The sequence below is a fragment of the Helicoverpa armigera genome, chromosome 9 (assembly GCF_030705265.1).
Source record: "Helicoverpa armigera isolate CAAS_96S chromosome 9, ASM3070526v1, whole genome shotgun sequence".
NCBI classification, from domain to species: domain Eukaryota; kingdom Metazoa; phylum Arthropoda; class Insecta; order Lepidoptera; family Noctuidae; genus Helicoverpa; species Helicoverpa armigera.
The window spans coordinates 10354944-10379200 of record NC_087128.1 but is presented as its reverse complement, the minus strand read 5'-3'; the positions used below and the strand labels follow the sequence as shown (position 1 = coordinate 10379200).

Sequence of the window (24257 nt, the reverse complement as noted above, 5' to 3'; positions counted from 1 at the left end):
CCTATCGGTTTCGGCCTCGGCCGGTTTCGGCTGGAAAGTTTAGGTACCTGATTGACGAGGAGTGACAGTTGAAAAGAAAAGTTATAGAAAAAGAAACGTTATAAATGTATGATCATCTATCTGTATATATTTCACAAGATATAATTGAGACCATACGTTCATCAACAACACTTTTCCATCGACAAAGTTAAGTTGCTCGCAAACCTATTGGCTATGTGCGCGACGGTGGCGACGCGTAGCGTTTGCAACATTTGCGGAAGCTGTCAAATAATAACCATGTAAACATTATAATTTTCTTTGCAAATATAAATAAAACCAAAGATTAAAATAGTATTATTGACATTATTTGAGTGCAATTTATTCAATAATTTTACTGTGAAATGAGTATAATAATATAAACCGGGTTTGAAACATCCGCATTTGTTTCCAATTTCTGCCGTGTTGTGCGCTGCGGTCGTTATCTGTCCGCCACACTCGCTTTGCACATAGCCAATAGTGCGATATTCTGACTTGCAACTGAAAGTTTTTTTACAAATGTTCCTAAAGTAAATTCGAAAAATGAGTGAAGATAAGCGAGAACAAAATAATCTTAGATGTGCTTAAGTACTTAATTATTATTTTTTCATTTTCATCCGAAACTTAGAGCAAGGCCGAAAGCGTTTGGTTTCGGCTCGAAACCAGTTTCAGTCGGCACTAGTTATCATTTTTAAACAACAGGACAATTTTCCGTAAAGGTACATACTACATAGCAAATTATCCTGGTACAGATCAACCTAGTTAGGAGCATGGCTCACGTATCTCCACAATCCTGCATCGGACAATGTGAACTTGCTTCTGGGGTCAATCGTCGTCAATTGATAAATGGGACGTGCTCAAGGGTGTCTCGGTATTCTCTGTGAGTTCAATTTGACAGTTATTGTAACTCAGTTGATTATTTAATTGTTATCATGAACTGTCGCGAGCAGTCCATTCGATTAATAAAATTATATGGTGACTGCAGAATGTTGATGTGATTCCAAAGTTGTTAAAATATTTTGCACCACCTACCTAGTTACCTACTTCATCGTCGATTAAACCAAAGCTCTAGAAGGATTCTAAGATATCTAGAAGGTTATAGGTTTGGAAGGATATCTAGAAGGTTTCGATTTACAGGGCCACTTCACACGGATTTTCTCTATGAACATTGCAACCGTAAAAATCATAGTCTCATTGATAGCACCAACACTGTCCTCAGAACGTTAGCGTACAAAGTAGACAATCCTTTAACGTGTTTTGGGCAAACGGTCACCTGCTTAGAAATAGGAAATAGACTCCAGTAATTTTTTGTGTACACTGTTTTGTTTTGTTTACTAACAAAGTACTAACACCTTATCATTAGGCTTTATTTTTGTGTATACCTACTAACAACCCTACTAACGTTTTGTGTGTAAAAAACTATGGACTAAATGTCTGAAATAAAGATAATTTAATTTAATTGACCCCTTCTCTCATGCGCCTACCATCTCAACGCCTCCTGCAGTGGCTTATGAACGGAAAATCCACAGAACAGCCTGGCAACCACCCCCTTTACCAGCTGGGACCGGAGACTCTTTTCATAAGTGTAGTTAATAGTTCCTCAACTTAGACTTATTCCTTCATTTGTTTCAAATAAGGATACTAAAACCTTTGTCAAGGTTACGACTTTGAACGGATCATCGAGTGCTCTTACTTGCTCAAATACTGTGTAATCGGTTCTCAAACTCACTACATTAAACATCGTACCTTTAGTATCTTGATCGAAGTGTTAACTGCTCTTCAAAAGATAGGATTATAGTAGTGTTTATTTGTGATATCTTTTGATATTGTTCAGAGATTGTTCTATTATTTACAAACTTGAATGAAGAGGTTAGGCATTTTTGTTAATCTTAAGAGTAACCGAGTACATTGCACTCTAAAACTAACTTTTGCCGATAACTTTTCTCACATATTTGCCATCGATTCTATATAATCCTTAATGACAAAAGGCTCATTTGAAAATAATGAGTGTTTGGAATATAACCTTTTTTGCTAGTTGATGGCCTTTACATCAACTAGCAAAAAAGGTAAAGTGGCCAGTTACTGGGGTCTGGCGTCAGACTTTGCGACCGGGACCCACCAGTACAACGTACCTTCCGAAACACAGAGGAACTCCTCATGGCAAACATGCTCCCCAATCCACGGTGCAACCGCACCAAGCGTTGCTTAACCGTATGATCAATCGACCCGTTCGGCTTTCACTTACCCGAGTTGCTAACATTTGCATCAAATGCCCGCACATATGCAACACAAATTTTGTAGAAACTGATAAGTACAACAATACTGAACATATTGGAGATAAGCCACGGTCCTTCAATGACCTTGACACGGTATTTTTATTGCTTTGTATGCAAACACAAATCCTGAAGTTATCCTCATTGGATGACGCAAACAATTACGAACATTTATTTGTTCAACATAACTGCTGAAACCACGAATGTGGTACCAAAAGATCAATCTTCTCTAAATTAACTCTTAGATGACAATGCTACAGCCTATATCCGAATAAGGCATTCAATAACCCACTTGGTGACGTAGTTCTAAACTAGGTGCATTTTGTTGCCTGGGTAACTGGGTTGTGCAGGTCAGATAGGCAGTCGCTCCTTGTGAAGCATTGGTACTCAGCTGCACCCAGTTAAGAAACCGACCCCAACATAGTTGGAAAAAAGCTAGGGAGATGATGATGGTGTTGTGGTGAGCCTTGTAAGTTTCTCAGCAGGCTTGCACCACGGGCAGGTCAGTATGGAAATTGGGTCAGTTACATGTTAATTTATCTGCCTACACCACCTCTTATTTTCACATGTTCGTAAACTGGACTGGACTGTTTGGACTGGATCTAAATTTATCAAAATGTGAAATTTTTGTTCCTGACATCCCGGACAGACAGACAGTCATATCAAAATTTAATGTCATAGCACCTCAAATTAAAATTCTGGACGAAACATCATTGCACCTCCTAGGTTCACCTATTTTGGAAGAAAGTTTCACAACATTCATAGATAACAAAATTTCAAATTTTAATGACATTTCGGATAGACTTTTTAAAATTAATCTTCATTCGGCTTTTACCTTAGTAAAATACTGTTGTTTTGGCCCAAAATTTATATACAACCTTCGCTCCTCTCCCTTATGGAAGCAGCCACATCTTTTAGACAGAATTGACCAAATTATCCGTACTACTCTTACATCTGTTTTTAATTTGGCCTTGGACGACCGAGCGTGGCTTCAAGCCACCCTTCCGATCAGATTCGGTGGCCTCGGTGTCCGCAAAATTTCCAGTTTAAGTCTACCGGCGTTCCTATCCTCGGTCTGCGGCACTAAGGAGTTGACCAGAAAAATTTTAGCCCCTTCACTGGTCGATTCTGAGGTGCCGTGTCTGACTGATGGCATGAACGCCTGGAAAGTGGCTTGCCCAAACACAGCCTTCCTGAAAACCCGGCTTCCCAGAGACAGTGGGACGAGCCGCTCTGCAGATTGACGAGAAATAAACTAATTGAAACATCTGTCAATACTGCTGAGCGTGCCCGCCTACTGGCTGTGGGAGAGTGGGAGTCAGGGCTATGGCTTCACGCACTGCCGTCACCCAGCGTTGGGACCATGCTGGGTGACACTACATTCCGGCTCGCTACATGCCTACGCCTCGGCGCTCCCACTGCGGCTCCGCATCGCTGCCAGTGTGGTGAATCTGTGGACCGCCTTGGGCACCATGGTCTTTCCTGTAGCAAAAGTGCTGGTCGCATGGCACGACACGCCAGCATAAATGACATTATCCGTCGTGCTCTTGTCACCGCCGGAGTGCCAGCCATTTTAGAACCCAGAGGCTTGGCACGCGACGATGGCAAGAGACCAGACGGGATGTCTATAATGCCTTGGAAGATGGGAAGGTCTTTGGTGTGGGACGCAACCTGCGTCGACACCCTTGCACCTTCCCACCTTCCCAGTACGGCGAGCTGTGTCGGTGCAGCTGCTGCGGCCGCGGAAAACCTCAAGCGGCACAAATATGTAAACCTCACCGGCAATTGCATTTTTGAGCCGTTTGGGGTTGAAACCCTGGGACCATGGGGCCCAAGTGCCCACAGACTATTTCGAGAAATTAGTAAGCGATTAGTGGAGTCCACTCGTGACCAAAGGGCTGGCCTATACTTCGGTCAAAGGATATGCATTGCCATCCAGCGTGGCAATGCAGCCAGCCTTTTGGGCACGATCCCAGCTGACAGCGATGCGGATGAATATTTTGATACCTAGTTTTAATATTTCCCTATTATAGATTAATATTGATTATTATGAATGAATAAAAGCTTCGTAAACTTAAAATTATGGAATATCGGGCCTTTAACAAAAACATTAATTTCAAATAGAAGGTTGGATTAAATTTTAACCCAGACCCAGTTAACCCTGTATATTATGCAAACAATTCAAGATTTTTCACGAAGAATGTGAAGTACCTACCTTATCTATTAAATATAAGCCCATAGCACGGGCGCATTCGATAAGTGCATTGTTAACCAGCAAAATGATTATATTGCACTTATTGCTTTGTTTTTCTTTACTAAAAAGTGGTTTAGCAAAATGTGTTGTAGATGATAATCATAGTTTGTACAATGATCATAAAATGTATCATATTGAAGGGGAGAAAGAAGGAATTGATAAATTCATGGATTTTCTTTTGAAGAATCATGTAAGTTAAATGTTGTGTGGCTAGTTTAATGATTGTGGTAATAATGGTATGAAACGTCTATTGCGACATGTTGATCAATACTAACTTTTATTTTAATTATTATAAATAATATTATTTTAATGGCATTAAACAAATCATACACACACTGAACCTTACCTATTTGGAAATCTGATTTTGTAAATACCTCCCGCTCAATTTTGTCCAATAACACTTGTTTTTTCCTTGTACATGATTTAAACCAAACCTAAAATTTTCACCTATTTTTAGGAGATACCGTACCATTCGAAAACAGAGAAAGGGTGTCATATGCTCGTAGCTCCACACTTAGTGCCAATTGTGGAAGATATCGCGAAGAACGAAGGTTTATCCACAAAAGTTATCATCGATGATTATTCTGAGTAAGTTGACATAGATATTTTCATTTTAGTGTGATGAATATTTTATTAAATCTCCGTATTGTCAGTATATTTGAGGAAGTCGTCAATTGATAATTATGTGAAGTAGACTAAGGCCCAAGTATACAGACAATATAAACGTCTAATTTTTGAACAACTATTCAAAATTCATAGTAAACACTTGTTAAAGAAAACTAACGTCTACAAACTTGGACCTAATATAATTGGTAACGGAGAATTCCAATAACCTATCTATATATGAATTTGCCTGCTACAAAGATAAAGTACTATAAGATATATTAATATACCTCTATGGGACTAATGTCTATGTATGGTTATTAAAATCGCAGTAAGCGTAATGACAAGTATGTAAATATGAGTTAATTTTCACAGATTAATACGCGCGGAAAAAAACAACGAACAACGGAAAGATGGTTTCTCTTGGACAGCTTATTATGATGTTGACGATGTAAGTATTATTATTATAGCAAATAAAATTATGTTATTTCCTCAATATAAAATATAATATGGCTATCAAGACCTGACTGGCTGATCCCGATTTTTGGAAACAAGATAACAAATAAATTTAATTCTAGGCCAAATTGATACCGAAATCAAATATTTTGTGGTTTGAATACCAATCTGGTTTTCAACAGGAAATCACATTATTTCAATTGTTTAATTGAAATGCGTCTCATTATATTTTTAAATATAATTACTAATAATACGTGATGACGTAAGCTCTATGGCGTGACGGCCGTTTAATAAAAGTCTCAAAAGGGCTTCAGTGTGTTGGCTTCGGCCCCACGTTCGCTTACCAAAAATCCTGGGCTTTACATTCCCTTGGTCTGCTAGAAACTTGATGACGTCATCTCAATAGTGTGACGGCTTGCAACTTACTTTAGAGCACAAATACTTACCTGTCATACTATATGAGGATCTTAATAAGGCCTCTTCCAACGCCAAGCAATTAGGTCTTAGACAGCCCATATTCCTGACAAATACACATATCCTCATTATGTTTCTGATTTCTATCCAACAGATATACAAGTACCTACAAAACATGAGTAGCGAGCACTCGGAGATGGCACAGGTGGTGGTCGGTGGCCAGAGCTACGAAGGCCGACAGATACTCGGACTAAGGGTTAACACCCCATCCGATGTCGATAAACCTGTCATGTTTATTGAATCTGGTAAGTTATACATTGATGATTTCATTTCAGGATCAGAATTCTTTCTAATCAGATTTCTTTTTCTTTTTAATTCAATTTCTTTTTAATCAGATTCTTTTCTAAATAAGATTTATTAAATCACCTTAACACCAGTTTAACAAGCGAGCTAACAAGCTGGTTCATTCGGTGTTGCTGCTTCGCTGTAAAAGCATCCTAGATTTTGGCGAAAAATGATACACAAATAATCCTGAGATTTAGCATGTTCAACCAAATAGGTACACAAACTTTAGCTTTATACTATTATTAGTATATATAGATCAATGTCTAGTACATATATTTTAAGTACAAATAAACTTATTGCTTCCTCGAACCAGTTATTTTAGCATCGCAGCATAAGTGGTACAAGTTTGAGATTGTAAATTTCGCAGAACTTAAAATCAGCACATACGAGCAACTAAAGTTACTGTTATTTTGGTAAAATGAAATTAACATACGGCAGCATTTTCCTTGTTACTATTATATTTAGAAAGTAGTTTAGAATGCGTCATAGATATAATAAAATTAGGTAATATTAATATTGCACGTGGATATTAGGTACGACCAAAATAATCATCCTATTAATATAAAAATGTGACATTACCAGTTTGGATGTTTTCTCCTCAAACATGGCACTACTAACTGTAACATGACACTCATAATATCGATTAATGTAATCATAATTTATTTACAAGTTACAAAGACTGATTTTACATTAATTAATTAAAATTATCAAATCTTAAGGTTGGCTGTGAGAGAACCCAATTCTGGGTTAAGCTCGCCATCGTACATAAACTGTCTTTATTATTTTTATGTTTATTGTTAAGTGTGCAACAAAAAATAAATAAAGGATCAAACTTAACCCATAGCAAACATACATAAATATATAGACTACATACACATAGATACATAAACTATATGTTCAAATGTGAAAAGTAGTATCATTTAGAAATTTAATTCCTCCTTTCGCCGTTGCCCACTGTCAGAAAGGCGGGTATAATGACATCATCATCGACAGCCTTTTTATCATCCCACTGCTGGGCACAAGCCTCCTCTCACACGGAGAATGACGTAAATTTTATTTCTGCAGGAATTCACGCAAGAGAATGGATAACCCCTGCTACCACTACATACTTCATTAATGAGTTATTAACCAGCACTGATCCAGAAATCGTATCTTTGAGAAACCAGTTTGACTGGCATATCTTCCCTACGGTCAACCCTGATGGTTACCATTACACTTTTACTAGAGTAAGTTATCCAGAGTTAAGTTATATAGATAACGATATCATCTGCCGAGCCTTTTCTTAACTATGTTGGGGTTCACTGTTTTACATGGAGAGACTGCCTGTCCGATGTCCTCAACCGTTACATTAGCAGCCTGATTGTCTGTCTTCCTGACTTTTTACTTACCACAATAACTGCTAAGTATATTTAAATGACAGTGAGAACCCAAAAATTGAATGTGCCTGTAAAAGGTAATCAGTTTCATCCGGGTACACTGAAGTTCGATCCTAACATCATCTCCCGAGCCTTTTTCCTACTATGTTGGGGTCGGCTTCAGTCTAACCGGATGCAGCTGAGTACTAGTGCTTTAAAAGGAGCGACTGCCTATCTGACCTTCTCAACTCAGTTACCCGGGCAACCCAATAAATACCCTTTGGTTAGACTAGTGTCCGACGTCAAAAATCATCAAATGACCCCTCCCGCTGTGGGTTAGCAGCGGTGAGGGAGTGTCAGACTCTTACTGACTAAAAACCGTCGTGTTCCGTCATAGGCCTTTTATGTACCAGGGCCGCGGTATGTCTTTCGAACAACCCGCAGCATTAGACTAGTGTCAGGGTTGAAGTTCGACCCTAACATAGAAAAAATATAGAGATGTGATGATTATATCACTCGTTTCTTCAAACTGATATTATATTTTTGACCACCAGGACAGATTATGGAGGAAAACACGGTCGAGGTCTCCTAATGGCTGCTATGGAGTAGATCCAAATCGCAATTGGGATTACAATTGGTTGAGTAAGTGAATTAGTAAGCTTCTCATTCTTCAATGGCTGCTAGTGCCGTAGGACAGAAATGAACAAATCAGGTTGATGATGATAATACGCTAAGAACTTCCCCTTTTTAAGAGTAACGGTTATTCTTTTCTCACTTCAGATTACAGCTCATCAGACAACCCCTGCGATTATCAGGTCTACGCGGGCTCCAAACCATTCTCAGAGATAGAGACGAGAACACTCTCAGAGTATATATCAGGTCTAGAGAACATGTTGGGATATATCTCGTTCCACTCGGATGCTCAGACCCTGCTGCTCCCGTATTCTGACTCTGTTGAACATGTTGATAATTATGATGACTTGGTAAGGTTCTTTTGAGGTTAAAGTTATAAGTTCTCAAAATCTCTTTGTCAAAATTATCTTCTCTGTTCTTTTTGCAGAAACAAATTGGTGAGACATCACTAAAATACGGTTATGCAGTGAATCAAGCTAAATACGATGGGCCAGGCACTGCAGCAGAAATTTTGTGTAAGACACTAATTTGGTTACGATAGCTTCTTAAGATTATGTAGCTATTTTATTATTTCCTAGTTAGGTAATTTAGATTTTCATAAAAAAGCATAAGCAAAAGCTGATGCGTATTTATTGTTAAGAAAGAGATCAATCAATGTTATAATTATGTGAACGTACATGAATATACCACTCCAAAGAATCTAAAATTCTTGAAAACATAGACAAAATTTTAGATAGATTGATAGAGGGGTTGATTTTCACATTAAGTGACATAAATCAATAGCCAAAATACCTACACTTTAGAACATAAGCCTTATTTTCCAAACACACTCATCCAATTTATGGTAATCAATGGGCAAGACCAGTGAACCTCCTAGGACTGATGAACCATATTAACCAGAATCTATTTTTCGCAGACAAAGCATCAGGCGGCAGCGTGGACTGGGTGCGGTCCACCCAGGGCACTCCCTTAGTATACGTGTACGAGCTTCGAGGTCGGTACTTCCACTGGCCTGCCAGAAGGATCCATGAGCAAGGAGACGAGGTCACCCAGATGATGGTCGGCCTTGTCCATGAGGCGAAGAACTTGGGATATTTTTAGTTTTGTTTTTTGGGTCGTTTTCGAAATTGCAACTTTCGTCAAATAACTTTTCGGTTCTGAATTGGATACATTGACCACAGCGCTTTCACACTAGCAGATTTTCTGCTCAGTTCGTAAAATCAAACAATTGACAAACTACTGATTCAAACGATGACCCGTGACAGCATTTTTTGTAGCTGGGAACCTAGAAAACTCTGATAGTGTAAAAGCGCTGTTATGACAACAGAGAAAATAAATAAAACAAAATTTTTTCTTCTGAAAAAAAGTAAATAAAATCATTGTAATTAAAAACAAATAAATTCTGTTTTTTTTAAGCAAACGAGACTTTCAGCATAATAATATTTAATCGTATAGACACACATTATATTACGACGCCTATTAATTATTTAATACCTACTTAAATACTATATTAAACTTCTATAACTTTTCGTCAACTAGATTCGCATTGTCGTTGGTCGTCACTGGTCGAATATCATCAAAAGGGTCATCGTCAACATCCATTTGTAACTGAAAGAAACGCACTTTTATTAATATTTGTTACTCGATTTCAGCCACTTTGTCTTTCAAATACTTAAGGAATATATGTGTAACTAGCTATTGCAAGCGGTTTCACCCGCGTCCCGTAGCCGGATGGTGACAAAAACTATCCTAAAACCTTCTCCCGGTTCTAAGTTACCTCCTCTCTAATTTTCAGCCAAATCGGTCAAGCCGTTTTCATTTTTATATTTTAGATTAAAGAAAAGCTGTTTCTAGCGATTTGACTCGCGATCTGAGGGAACTACTTTCATCACATAGAACATAATAAACTGGAAGACTCTGGGAGATGTTTTGAGCACTGTAAGTGCAAAACTTCCCTCTTTTGTAATAATAGAAAATTATTAATTATTAAAAATACTTACACCTTCGACCGGACCGTCTGTTCCAGACACGTGACTCTGTCTCTGTAAATGGAAAAACAATATTATTACAATACTAGCGTCCATCTGCGGTTTCACCCGAGTCCCGTGGGAGCTGCTCCGAAACACAGAAAAAATAACATACCTGTAGCCATCCTCGACAAATGGGCTATCCAACAGTGAATTATTTCTTCAAATAGTGGCCCTATTTAGATCAGCGCGTTTAAGCAAACAAACTTTATTAAAGTATAAGTAGCTATAGATATTTTTAGTAGTAGTAGGTTAGACTTAAAAAAAAATGCAGTCAATGTTGTATATTTAAAGCACTTCCGCGATTAAAGTGGTAACCAAGACAACTGAACCACAGTAATTAATTGCTTGAAAGGAAAAACTAGTTACTTGCTTTTTAAATACCAAATAATATAAATGGGTACTCACAATACTTTTCCTGCGAATACTTTCTTTCATAACCAGTAGATTCCGTTGCTGTTTTCTATAGAAGAAGCCGCACTGTGAATTAAATAAAGTTCATTAAAAGATGAGTCAGTTTTAAGCAAAAGTTTGCCGACGACATAGACATCCGTTTGAAACTTTACGTGAAAATACGCTAAACAGTTGTTTCAAGAAAACTGACGTTTATGTTGTTAGTGCACTCAGGCCTTAGAATTTCAATAAAATTAATATGTCATCATCTCCCGAGGCCTTTTCCCAACTATGTTTTAAGTATTTTTTTTTGTTTTTATATCTACATAAACACATACACAAAGTACCTTCTTTTCACGCCTTTTGGCAAATCTTACTCAAGAATAATAATTTATAATTGAAAAAAACGTAATTAAACTACTTACCTTATAAAGTACAAATATCAAAATAGCCAGTAGAATTAAAGCAATGAACACAGCTAGTAACGAAATGAGAAGCTTATTCCTACTCAAAGTTAACTCCCTCTCTATTTTTATTTCATTTATTGCTCTGAAAATAAAAAAAATAATCAACATTAGAAATTACAGCGATTTCACACACTAGAGGATTTGCCGCGCGGTTAAAATATGTAGGTATAAACTTACTCGGATTTCAGCCGGGTTACTCTAGAGTCCAAATCTAGTGTCAATATAGATTTAGTATTTAGCTTCTCGTTCATGAGACTTTCTGTGAAAACAAATTGTTGAAATAAGCACGGTAAAAATAGAAATCAGTTTATTAACATTCAGAAATACAGCACTGTCACACAAGCGGATTTTCCACTTCATTTTTACGTTAAAACGGAAGGCGTCGCAAGTACAATTAGTTACAACCATTCCATACTTTAACTTAAACAAAATCATATACTCTTCGTTTTACGTAACTATTTCAAAAACTATATTTTTAAAGGTTTCCTGAATTTCAATTACTTTACAAATCTTTAAAAGGCTTACACTTCAAGACAAAAAAAGAGAACGGTGTATAATTTTATTCACTTACCTAAATTTTTACCAAATATTTCTGTAGTGCCTATAATTTTTTGCGTTGAATAAGGTTTTATGAGTAATGTGCAGTTGTATGTCATAGAATCAGCACCGTCATTTTTGAATCTTTCACAATCGCCCGCTGATGTTGATACCTGTAAAATAAAAATAATTTAGGAATAAATTCGCCGATAACAGAGACGTCAGATTTCTTGCAACAACAGCTTACTATGAATTTTTACAATTGGTTTTTAAAATACCTAAATAATGACATTTATGGTTGTCGGTAAACTTGGGCCTTAGCGGTTTAAATTAAATAACGCTTCTTTGCATTTTTGCGTGACAAATGACGTAAGAGCAATTAAAATGTTCTTTGTTTTTAATTCTTAAGTATATTTATATATTTCATAATTTTTTAAACCCACCTTAAATGAATAAAAATATGGTCGATATTCCATTGTAAAGTTGGCTCGAACTTTCTCCCATTTTATGAGATCATTGTTCCGAATCTGTATAAAATAAGTAAAAAACAACAATTATTTTATAGTTAAATATAGATAATAATTATTATGTATATAGGTATAGTTCACCAATATGGCTAGTATCTATTTTATCGAAACTTACCACGTACTCATGATTATCGTAAATAGTAGCATTTTCAGCAATTAATTTGTCTGTAGTATTTAGAACATGTGGTTTTCTGAAAAAAATATCAATATTACTTACTTACTTACTTAAGTACTTGCTTTTTCTATTGTACGCCTACCATGATACCTACTATTGTGAAAACGTATAATGTCATAAACACTAAAAATATAAATTATACAAATATATAACGTACGAAAAAATTGACACGATTAAATACGTTTACTTTCTTACATTGTTTCACACTGACGGATTTTCCGCTCGGTTTTTCCGTCTGTTGCATAACTACACGCGTTGCGTTGGTACACGAACGAAACATTAGTTCTTAACGTCATTTTTGTAGTCTGTTGTCAATTGCTTTACGGATGCGAAACACCAATCAGAAAATCAGCTAGTGTAAACGTGGTTTTAAATAAAATACTCACTGATTAATAGAAATGCCTTCTGAAGTCAGTGTAAAAGGTATTTGTAATGTTTTTTCCTGTATACTCTTTTGGTTGCAGTTTTCATATAAATACGCGTCGACAAGGAGTTCTTTATACATATTTGTGGGTGTCGTCATGTTTAGAAGAAGGTTTATATCTTGCTGTAAAATAAAATAAGTATTTATTAAAAGGAGTGCAAATGATAATATGAAGGCACAATTTGAAAATGGAAATTATTAATCCCGGCTGTCATTTGGTATTCGTCATCGGTGGTTAAAAGGAAGAAAGTCATACAATCAGTCTTACCAAAGGGCAAATCAAGTTGCTTAGATAACAAAGTTGAGAGAATGAAATAGGTAGTAGTAAAACACTGGTATTTGGTCGCATCCAGTCAGATTGAAAGCTGACTCCAACACAGAAAGGAAAAGGCTAGGCTGATACTGAAGACGTGATGTTGATAAATTGGTAGCCTGCCTCTCTTTTTTTCACTAGGTTTACCTTAACTTTGATTTGGTTTTATACAATTAATTATTATTATTTACCTGAGTTTCTCTTTTCAAAGGCTTATCCAAATCGCACGTATACCCTCCATTATGATTGTCGCACTTTCCAAGGCCTAAGGGCGCTCCACTCACGCGCAGCCAAACGCACGACTCGTACGACGCGTTGCCATCGTTACGGACTCGTATCGTCACCGTCTCATTCGCAGAAGAACCGAGAAGGTACGTTTTGCTGGAAGGAAATTTTGCTTTAAGTGTTAAAATCAATTACTTACTGAAAAACTAATAGTAATACGTCCAAGGCCGATTTCAGCCACTGCGCCTGTTGTTATACATATAAGAAGATGAGCTAGCTACGCAGGGCATATAGTGCACAAGCATTTGCGCAGTCACAAGTGCACTCACTATTCCTTCACTCTCATAGCCCGATTGGACGGCAATCCGACACGACTGGAGAGAAATCGGGCGCAGGATCGACATTGACGTGCTCTCCGTTGCACGGGTGAATCAATCACCTTCTTCCAGACTACAGGCTGCTTTGTGAAAGTATGTTAAGCTGGTACCCATCTCCAATCGGTTAGACCAGAAACTGACTCCAACATAGTTTGGAAAAGATTAAGTGTCGATGCTATGAGGATAGTATCTTACCTGCCATTCCATATGATATCCATGGATAGCTTTGGTATGCAGTCATTGCCTTTACAATGTCTTGGGACCCCTATGCTCTTTTCTAGTTTACTATGTTGATTAGTCACTACCCAGGTGGTATTAAATTCTGAGAAAATACAATCACAATTACAGATAAGCAATAATAAATGCCTACTTAGTAGTGATCTTATGATCACATTAGCTATGAATGTCTGTCAGTTTCTAATACTTTCAAACTTAAACTGCTGAACAGATTTTAATTAAGGTAAAAATCTAGAGCCTGAGAAAGAATATAATTTCTATGCGGGTTCTGACAGTATTTCGATCAAGACACGAGTGGAACTACGAGAAACAGTTAGTACTTACAAAATTACCGTGAATAGGTAGTTAGAAAAACTTTTCTGCTATTGCAAACGCATGTAGTTTTTTGTTCGAAAGTGATTCCTCATCATAAAGAGGTAAGTAGTTTTGCTTAACCTTTGCTTAAGTTAAGCAAACACTTTTATAAGTCCTATACTAACTTAAGTAAACTAAATCATACACTGGAATTACCTTCAATTTTTCAAGAGAACTACTTTCTGTATAGCCGATTTATAAAACCTATTTGCTATCTCAAGTTCTGAACTATCTGCGTACCAAAAAAATTAAATCTACTCAGCTGGTATGGCATGGACCGACTGACGGACCAAGTTATTTTCACATTTGTAATATTGAAATAGAAAGGTAACCCTGCATTTATATCATTACCAGTGCTATCCTTGTTATTAATGTGATAATTTTGAAGTTCTGCTTTCGATGTAAATGTGTAGTCTCTCGGCTCCTTGTCGTTCTGCAAAACAAATAAATTATTCTGAACAGTAGCATTAGATTATGGCGTCCTGGCCGATTGTCAGTCACGGTGACTATTTATAGAGGCATATAAGGAGATCAGCCAGCTGCGTAAGACATTATAGTGCACAAGCATTTGCACAGACACAAGTGCACTCACTATTCCCTCACTCTTACATACTTATCGAGATTTTTGATTGCTTCTATTGAAACCCCAAAATTAATTCTACGACTATTTGATATCTTTGGGAGAGACACATAAAATAAAGATATCGGAAAACAATTGAATGCGAGTACTCACTTATGACAAGTGTTAAGTGATACAAAATCCCTAATAAAGCCCATTTGTAATACGTATAATTTGAAATTATAATACGGGCATCATCTTCATACAAGTCTTCCGTGGCCTAATAAAGAGTCTTTTGTTTTGAAATTGCAATTGCCGGGATACAAATAGAAATTGTTTTCACTATTATAAATAAATTGTAAATTATATGTTTAATTCTTATACATTTTAAATAAGCTACAGTAGCTACCCCAGCGGTTTTGTCGGCGACCTAGGAGAAATATTTCTGGACCCAGATAAAAAAGTAGCCTTTAGCCTTCCTCGAGAAATACATATAAAACTACGAATATTTTCAAAATTAGGACAGTAGTTCCCGAAATTAGCACATTCAAGCTAACAAACAAACTCTGTTTTACAATTAAATATTAGTATAGGTACCTCTAAATCACATTAAATCACTCACCAGTTCCACGGTAACAAATTCACAATGCAATTGGTCTCTCTGACAGTCGAAGCACGTCAAGTCTATTACAAACTTTGGCTTAGGAATATGCGTGGCTTCCCCTCTTAGGGCTCATACGCACTATGCGGGTAGCCGCATTACGGCTAGCCGCGCGGCTGACCGCAGGATGCGGTTGCGAATGCGGCCAGCCGGATCGCGGGCAGCCGCATTCGCAACCGCAATGTGCGGTTGAAGAACCGTTGCGATTTGCGGTCATGTCGATCCATTTCAAAGATGGACGTGGAAGAAGTTGCAGCCATTTACTACATTTACACACGTTACGTAAAGATGAAAAAACAAAGAAAGAAGTACTGGGTGCATCCTTATTTGCAAAGACGAGATGAGTGCAAGCATTTTGCAATATTTTTCGAAGAACTAAAAAACAGTCACTCAATGGCGGGCAGCCGCAGACTGAACCGCACAGTGCGTATAGCAACCGTCCGGCTGGCCGTCACTCGGGCCGCAGCCCTCCGAGCGACCGGAGCGGTCTGCGGGTAGCCGCATCGCAGTGCGCATAGAAATGAATATTACGTACATACTTCTGCTTGCGGTTAGCCGCGCGGCTAGCCGTAATGCGGCTACCCGCATAGTGCGTATGAGCCCTTATACTGTTCACGACGGTTATGTCTGAAACAGGAACATTATATTATAAACTGTTTCCATGTAGTTTTAAAACTACTTTGCAAACTTTTAGTCGGCCGATAGTTCATTTAAGCTCATAAAGCAGTATGAAGATGAATGTTAGTACGCACATTACAAACATCAGGTATATAGCCGTTAAAAGAACCAAAAATTTTATTTGATACAAGATTTTCTTTAAAAAAATGCCTAACATCGAGTCAGCTATTGGCCGACTGTTTAATCTGCAGTGTGGTCTGCACATTCTGGATGGCTTATGATTGCCCTTATCAAAAGTGACTTACTTCCAACAATATCCTTTGGATCATTTTTAAGTTGTACTCGGGCGCATACTTTCACGGTAAAATTTGTGTCCTGTTCTCTTACTATCTGCAAAAAGAAGAAGACTAAAAATATACATGGAAGTAAATAATAATAAATAAAGATAGAGCTAGTTGTCGACTCAGTTAGGTTGGTCTTTAATTTTTCAAAATAAATTGTTTACACCAAACTTCAGTATTGGGGTGCTAGATGTAGCCGCTATGTGGAAGGCCTAGGCGGATAAACATAGGTGTAGCAGCATTACCTTAGCCGTAACAAAAATATATAAAACCAAGCTCTATACAACTTTCTTTTTTTGATGGAAAATCATCAAATGCCTACCGCACTGGGTGCAGCATGGGGGAGTATCAGACTTTTAAAGACTAAAACCCATCCTGTTCCTTCACAAGCCTTTTATATACCAGGGCCGCGGTAACTCCTTCGAACAAAGTAGCCCAAACCCTGTACTACTGATATCTACAAAGTGTGTGGTTATCCTACCTGTTCACCAACGACTTCACTAGATATTGTCACGTTGATTGTTTGAAAGCATTTGAACACCAGCGCTCTCCCTCGACCGCCGCCGGGAGCACCAGCCACCAGTTCTATAAAAAAATATAAATATGTGATATGCAAACGATCCCAGGGTTATATTCTAATTTGATTAATTTTCTAATTGATCTAGACCAGTGGTTCTTAACCTTTTTGACCTGAGGGACCACTTTGACTAAAGTCTGTCTTGCCGGAGACCACCTCATCGGTTTACCTAAATTAGCACTAATTTCTTTATTATTTATCAAAAAAAAAAACTGAATTTTTGGGTCAGTTCTACTGAAAGCTAAACGCATGTAGGCAGATGTGTAGGTAAGCAAATGCAAATAAAGAAAAAGCCGCGTATGTAGTTTCCAAATGCGCGAGCGAAGCGAGCGCCAAGTTTTTAACGGACTTAAACCAAAAATTACGTAAAATTTAGCCCAAATGTCCTTAACGTTTTGTTTGCTGACAAATGCAAAAATAACAGCCATAATATACTTTCTGAATACGCGAGCGAAGCGAGCGCGAAATTTTTATCGGACTTAAACCAAATATTACGTAAAATTTAGCCCAAGCGTACTTAACTTTTTGTTTGATGACAAATGCAAAATTAAGAGCATCATCATCATCATCATCAGCCTATAGCAGTCCACTGCTGGACATAGGCCTCTCCAAATGCACAATTAAGAGCATACAGTTTCTGAATACGCGAGCGAAGCGAGCGCGAAATTTTTATCGGACTTCAACCAAATATTACGTAAAATGTAGCCCAAACATACATTTTCATGAATGGGGGGACTAGGTACGACACACCCGATATACGTCCATGCGAAAACCCCGCTCGCAATTATAAGTCGATAAAAATAAAGTTAGATAACGTATAGCAACGTCGTGAAGCTAAGCTTCGCGGACCACTTGGATAGCCTCCAGGGACCACCAGTGGTCCGCGGACCACCGGTTAAGAACCACTGATCTAGACACACTATAGTAAACTTCAAAAAAACTTTACAAAACATCTAAAACTCCTTGAACGAGCATTGTATTGTATAGTTCAATGTTCGAACTTGCTCTGTAAGCGAGGATTTCAATTTTTTACAGGCTATACACTACTATCTTTTCCGTACATAGACTACTTATATGATTACAATGTCTTACCATTACACCCATTAAAATCAACATCATCGACGAACTGAAGGCTAAATCCAAGATTCCTGAACGGTTTCTTCTGTACCTTCTGTGTCATCTTCAAGTCAGATAGATGGATACTCTTGAAAACCTTGGTCTTCATCAGGGTGTGATAGACTTCGTAACCAGAGAGTATGTAGATGGCTCCTAAACCATCATTCTCGTACGGGGCACTTATTACCAGTTCTAGAAATAAAAGAATGAGATATTTAGAAAGAGGTATCGCAACTTCTGGGTAAGAAAGGATAATTAAACAAAACATGTTTTAAGAACCGTGGTTTGAAATTAGGCAAATTAGATTAACCTTCCGTCTCTTCAAAAATACCAATCTTTTTATATCTAGGTAATAGATACCTAGTAATAAAAAGATTGGTATTTTTGACCGTTTGGTTACAAAATTATCCTAGGTCTGATAGAAGATCTGTTCAAATATTGAATGTTTTGCCTTGTGTTGCCTTGGTTATGATCTCACCTCACTGTGAAGATTTATAAAGTAAAGAAATACCTACCTCGCTTGCTATCTCCGTCAATGTCCATACTTGCGATAGCAGTACCAAAGCGTCCAAATTCAGAACTTCCTAATATTGTTCGTACCCTGTTCAAACTGGTGATGGTAGACTGTAAAAAACAAAAATAAAATAACCACCGAGAAAGCAGTAAAATTTAGGTCAGTATTGTCAGATTTAGATCTGAATTTTCTGTCATCTATCATATCTCAAAGCAGATGTATTTATAACAAGTAACAGGCAGCTACGCGCTTGTTTTTGAAGATAGTCCTTTGATTTTTAACCCCCTGTGCGTAGATCCACGCGAGACACAATTGATGTTCTATTGTTCTCTAATAAAGCAGTTAACTCCCGTTTTAGTCGGTAATTTATTTGAAATGGCAACACCGAACTAATTTCTAACACTAAAAGCTTCGCAAAATACAAGTAACAAACCATATCACCGCCCAAATAAATATGCACGGCTCCACACTCGAATGTCTCTTCGTCGTAATGCGCGGGCGCACCCACTAACAGTTCATCAAATCCATCCATGTTAAGGTCGGCTGCACTCAAAGTTGTGCCGAACATAACTGCTGTATGTCTACTGTCTATTCTCACTGGTTTCTTTTTGTCCTTTAGAAGGGACAAAAGCTTATGCTCGTACTTTAAAAAGGATATCTAAAAAAGAAAGAAAAAGAAAAACAGTAGTGTTGTTGTTAATATTGAAGTGTGTTATTATTGTTATTAGATTAACTATAAATACGATTACAAAAATAGTAATTTTAGTAATTGGCAAAATGTCAGTTATTTCGGCCCAAAGGAACAGACTCGATACTTTTTGACGCCTTTTGGTTTTAGTGTTAATAACTCAGAAAATATGTTTGTGATCCATTCTAGTTTTCCGTATTACTTTCACATTTATAAATATAGGTAAGGGCTTTGAAATACTTACAGCTCCTTCCATATTTTTCTCTGTCATACTGAACGCATAGTATGTTTTATCTTTTGAGAAAAACTTTCCAGAAGTGATACCATATCCTAGAAGAATAACAAATTAATAATGCTGAAAAACCATAATTGTTTCCAGGTTGATTTTCAACCGATTTTCAGTTCTCCAGTTCTCGAAGGAAATTAGACAGGACAGGAAATATTACAAAAGGTTTCAAGCAATTTTTCTATTCCCCTAATCTCGTAGTCCGGTAATAATATGACACGACTGATGAGAGATCAGTCAGTCAGTTAACTGCTTATATAGTGTTATATGTAAGAAATACATAGGTACTATTTAAGTTACCTAAGTTCCAATAAGCTCCCAAGATCTTCTGTACAGCTTTGTTTTTGTTCATCATCGATTTGACTGGGTTCAAAGGATCCGATGCAGGAACATATACGATGTCACCAGTCAACGATGTTTTTACTATTATCAGCAGATCATTCTCCTCATCGACCAGCGTGGACCAACCAGTTCCGCCACTGAATAGTTCTGAAAAAGGTTTATTTTAGTACAAAATATTCGCAATGTTATCATCATCGTCTGTCTAAACTTTTATCTAACCGGGGGCAGATAAATACCATCAGACTTTTGTAGGAAGCGAACGCTTGTCTGATCTCCTCGACCCAGTTACCCAAGCTATTTGTAAAAGATGACCGACTGCCTGAGATATTGAAATGATATTCGACCACGAGCACGACATTGCTTAACCTTATCTATAATCTATTCTAAGTCAATAATATAAAGCTGGAGAGTTTGTTTGGTTGAAAGCGCTATTCTCAGGAACTGGTCTGATTTGAAAAATTCTTTATTGACGAAGGCTACAGGCTATTTCTTATCCGGGTACGTGCAGAGGTTCCCATAGAATGCGGGTGAAACCGCTGGCAGAAGCTAGTATTTCTGTAAGCCAAGAGCGAATTATTTAAATAATATACCTAGTTAGAGAGCTTAAGAACTTACTATAGTCGCTGAACTTTGTCGGTTGATTCAAGTGTTGCTCAAATATTCCTCGGTACTGATTTGTATCCACTTCATCTTTTACCAAACATGTGCCGAAAGCATCACCTTTAAACCCATCGGACATGCGTTCTGCTTGCGTCCATAGAGGCGCACATGCCTGAAAAATATAGTTTTGTAATAAATCAGTGTGTTTAATGTAACTACTTCAATCACCTTATTACAAGTACAGGCAAAAATGTGTGTATCAAGCGATGAGTCATAAAAATAGGTGCATTGCCACTTATGTCCCTAATTTGATTAATAGGAGGAAATAATAGTTGTATTTAAAACAGTCATACTTACAAAAATATATTTAGAAGTAGCAGCAATTGAGCCCCCCAAATAATAGCGTTGATTTGGAAACATGTCTAAAAAATAAAGTAAATCTTAAAATATAAAAAAAAACATCGTCAGTCTTCGGTTTCCCACGAGATGTAAATAGTGTTAGTAAAACCGGACACACGACAAACTTTTAGTCGGTCGATAGTTGATTGGGGCTCATAAATCAGTATGAAAATGCATAAAAGTTCACCCGTAACAAATACCTGATTTATATGAATACCTGATATAAATATATAAAAAAAAATTCAACCAATGTTTTATGACGAAGTATCATAAACATAAACAGCCTTACTTATTAACGTGAATTAGGCATCGTTCAGACCAAACGTATTGTCGGCCGCTGACTGTGAGCGCGCGTTACGCAGTTTATTGCTTTTCCATATATATTGAAATTGTCGTTCACACCGAACCGACTATACGCTGTTACGTCGTCTGTTGTAGCTGACTCTCAGTGGCCGATTATTTTACTACGCGACTATGCACGGCGGACGCGGATTGGCTACGCGGACGCAGTTGCCGAATAGCGCCGCTCCGCCGCGTACGCACCGCCGCGCCTCGGTACAGCACGTCGATAATTAGTGTCCCTTTTATATAAACTTAAACGTAATAAAGATAGTAACTCATCGAATGTTTTACTGTCATACGAAAATATTTCTTGAAATTATTTGGATAAAGTCTATACCTATTCGAAAAAATATAAAGTATGAAATTGACCAAGAAAACATCTCTTCAAATTTAAGGGATGTACCCACAATTTCTTCTTTTTATTATTTTTGTCTTCCTCTAGAGCTTTGCAAATGGCAACTATCTGAATGCGCATCATTTAGTTGAAATATCAGTAAAACGTCTGATTTGAAAAGAAATAAATTACGCTAGTTTTATCGTTTATAAAATACTACGAGCAACTTCAAATACTGAGCCCTTTTATGTGTAGAATAGTCAGCCGCTCAGCGAACGCATCTAGTGTGAACCTACAAGAGCCTATTCTTTTGTTCACACATGTAGCGCATCGTACGCTATAGCCTATTGTCGGCTTGGTGAGTACGCGTACTGCAGATTGAGTCGACGTTCACACTGGGGCAGACAGTGAGTATACTCACAGTCAGCGGCGGACAATACGTTTGGTGTGAACAATCCCTAAATAATAAGTAATACTTAAGCGCTGTTTAAGAAAATTCTTACTGATAAACGTTACTTAAGCATGTCTTAACTAACATTTAATCACTACTTAAGACTTTAAGTTTGATTAGTTAAAATGTTGCTTAGAAGGTGATTAGAGATTTTTATAAGTAAGGGGGTTAATTTGAGATTACCAAGATGTTCTTCTTGCCAGTCAAACGGCATGATTCTTTCATCACACTCCATTTTGATGTCGGTGGCAGCGAACCTCGTTTCACATCCATACACCTTGCCTATGTGATCCATTGTTGGGGCACCAATCACTGAAAATGTACAAGTTTTTATTATATCGACGCTCATATCATAGTCAAGAAGACTTAAAATCTTCATTAAAGAAATGTTTTAAACGATCTCCTTTAGACGGCTTTATCTGTTATATATCTGTTTTTGATGAAAAACAAAGGATAGAAAGATAGATTATTCTTCATTATATACATAATAATACACTACGTGATGGGAAATCATCAGACCCTCTTCTTTCACCACTGTTTCGTCTAGAGCCTTTGTGTATCAAGGCCGCGGTATTCCTGGACTGTAGTCCAGCAACTGACTGACAACGCCATGTGAGTGGCGAAATACTGGGCCACTCAAATATAAGTCTGACATATAAGTCTGCCATCGACTCGCCCAATAGAAGAAGTCCAGTCAGAAAAAATATGACTTTCACAACTTACCTATTGTTTTTGATGAGTTGGAGAAAGACAAAGTAAATCCAAAGTCTGTGTATAAATCTGGTGTACTCGAAGCTTCATATGGTGCAACTATAACTGCCGAAGGTTCATGGAAAAATATGCACTCTGCATATTGCAACGACTGCAGCATAGATAGCACAGCCAGCATATTAATTCCTGGAATTTTATGGAGTAAATTCATCACTTGAAAAAACGGCTCAATTAATACAGTTTGAGTGCTGAGTTTTCGCGCAAAATCGACTGAACAAAGTAAGATCACGTCACATATATTTATTGTGTTAATATTTATTTACATACACTTGCGTATAGAAAAGGAATCGACAAACAATAATCTTAAGAACAAAATTTCTTTATGTCCGTACTTAACCTCGAATCTCTAATTATTATTATTAAGTACAACACATTGCAGTACCTACTACAAAATTTTGTAACCGACAGACTGCGAGCCATATGTATATAAAAAGCTATTAATTTAGTACACTATGTCCTACTTTCTTGTATTAACTATGTGCACCTGTAATGGTCGTGCATATCAAATATGATACTGTTTACACACTCATTTGGTTTTAGTTATATAATAAAAAGTCAAAGTAGGCTGAGAATTAGCACTTTTCTAAGGTCAAAACAAAAGACAGCCCCCAAAACGCCCGTCCTTCACCACTTCTACAATACTTTGAAATGTTTTTGCTAGGAAGAGGATTAGAGGAAGTGGTGGAACAAACTCCCCAGCAAAATGCTATGCTTTTCAATAGGTATTTTTAAATCCCTATTACGATGGTATATAAAAAAATTTACACTCACCACACATTTTCACCTGTAACTGCTCTATTCAATAAAACACTCACTAAATAACTAATAATTATCCATTAATAATTCACAATGAACTAGTTCGTCAAACATTATACTTGAAACTGCTTTGTTATAAGGAAAATATATGCAATATGGTGATTTCTACCATAATGCCATAAAAAGACCTGAGGTAAATAGATCATTTACCTGTTTGACGCAATGACCAATCAAAGGTTTGATTCCCGGTAAAGTCACATTTTGTGTGATAAGCATATTTGTCGCGTCTAAACAGACTGTATGTGAAATGAGTAATTATATTTAAAAATATCATTGATAGTTTCAGTATGAAAGCGCGACAGACAGAGAGAGTGCGTGACTATGATTGGTCGTAGGTACAGCCTGAATTAAACCAATCAAAAGATAGATAACAGTCGGATTTCGTTAAGATTTTAACAATCAAATCAAAAATCGTTTATTCAAACTTGGCTGCTGAAC

General features: G+C 37.2%; 2 protein-coding genes across 4 annotated transcripts; one reads left to right on the top strand and one right to left on the bottom strand.

The window, feature by feature from the left end:
* The first annotated feature begins 778 nt into the window (after window positions 1-778).
* On the top strand, window positions 779-9702 carry LOC110369673 (zinc carboxypeptidase). Of its 3 annotated transcripts, XM_064036312.1 has the most exons (10): window positions 781-895; window positions 4620-4732; window positions 5000-5130; window positions 5521-5596; window positions 6170-6320; window positions 7426-7586; window positions 8270-8357; window positions 8496-8698; window positions 8776-8863; window positions 9265-9702. In XM_064036312.1, exons 1-10 carry the CDS (start codon window positions 862-864, stop codon window positions 9447-9449), a joined length of 1230 nt encoding a protein of 409 aa, XP_063892382.1. In that variant the 5' UTR covers window positions 781-861; the 3' UTR covers window positions 9450-9702. The 3 variants fall into 3 exon arrangements, with proteins under 3 accessions (XP_063892383.1, XP_063892382.1, XP_049695122.2); XM_064036313.1 differs by lacking the exon at window positions 4620-4732 and having other exon boundaries at window positions 779-895; XM_049839165.2 differs by lacking the exon at window positions 781-895 and having other exon boundaries at window positions 4451-4732.
* A 144-nt stretch (window positions 9703-9846) lies between these two features.
* LOC110369669 (integrin alpha-5) lies at window positions 9847-23975 on the bottom strand. The gene is made up of 26 exons (XM_064036091.1): window positions 23775-23975; window positions 22956-23129; window positions 22416-22544; window positions 21064-21128; window positions 20722-20878; window positions 20065-20253; window positions 19723-19808; window positions 19224-19448; window positions 18792-18900; window positions 18253-18468; window positions 17065-17168; window positions 16548-16632; window positions 16164-16251; window positions 15586-15688; window positions 14756-14837; window positions 14009-14135; window positions 13403-13592; window positions 12861-13021; window positions 12415-12490; window positions 12216-12299; window positions 11807-11945; window positions 11413-11494; window positions 11194-11317; window positions 10784-10855; window positions 10349-10390; window positions 9847-9956 (listed from the first exon to the last, which is right to left on the bottom strand). Exons 1-26 carry the CDS (start codon window positions 23779-23781, stop codon window positions 9867-9869), a joined length of 3006 nt encoding a protein of 1001 aa, XP_063892161.1. The 5' UTR covers window positions 23782-23975; the 3' UTR covers window positions 9847-9866.
* Between the last annotated feature and the right edge of the window lie 282 nt (window positions 23976-24257).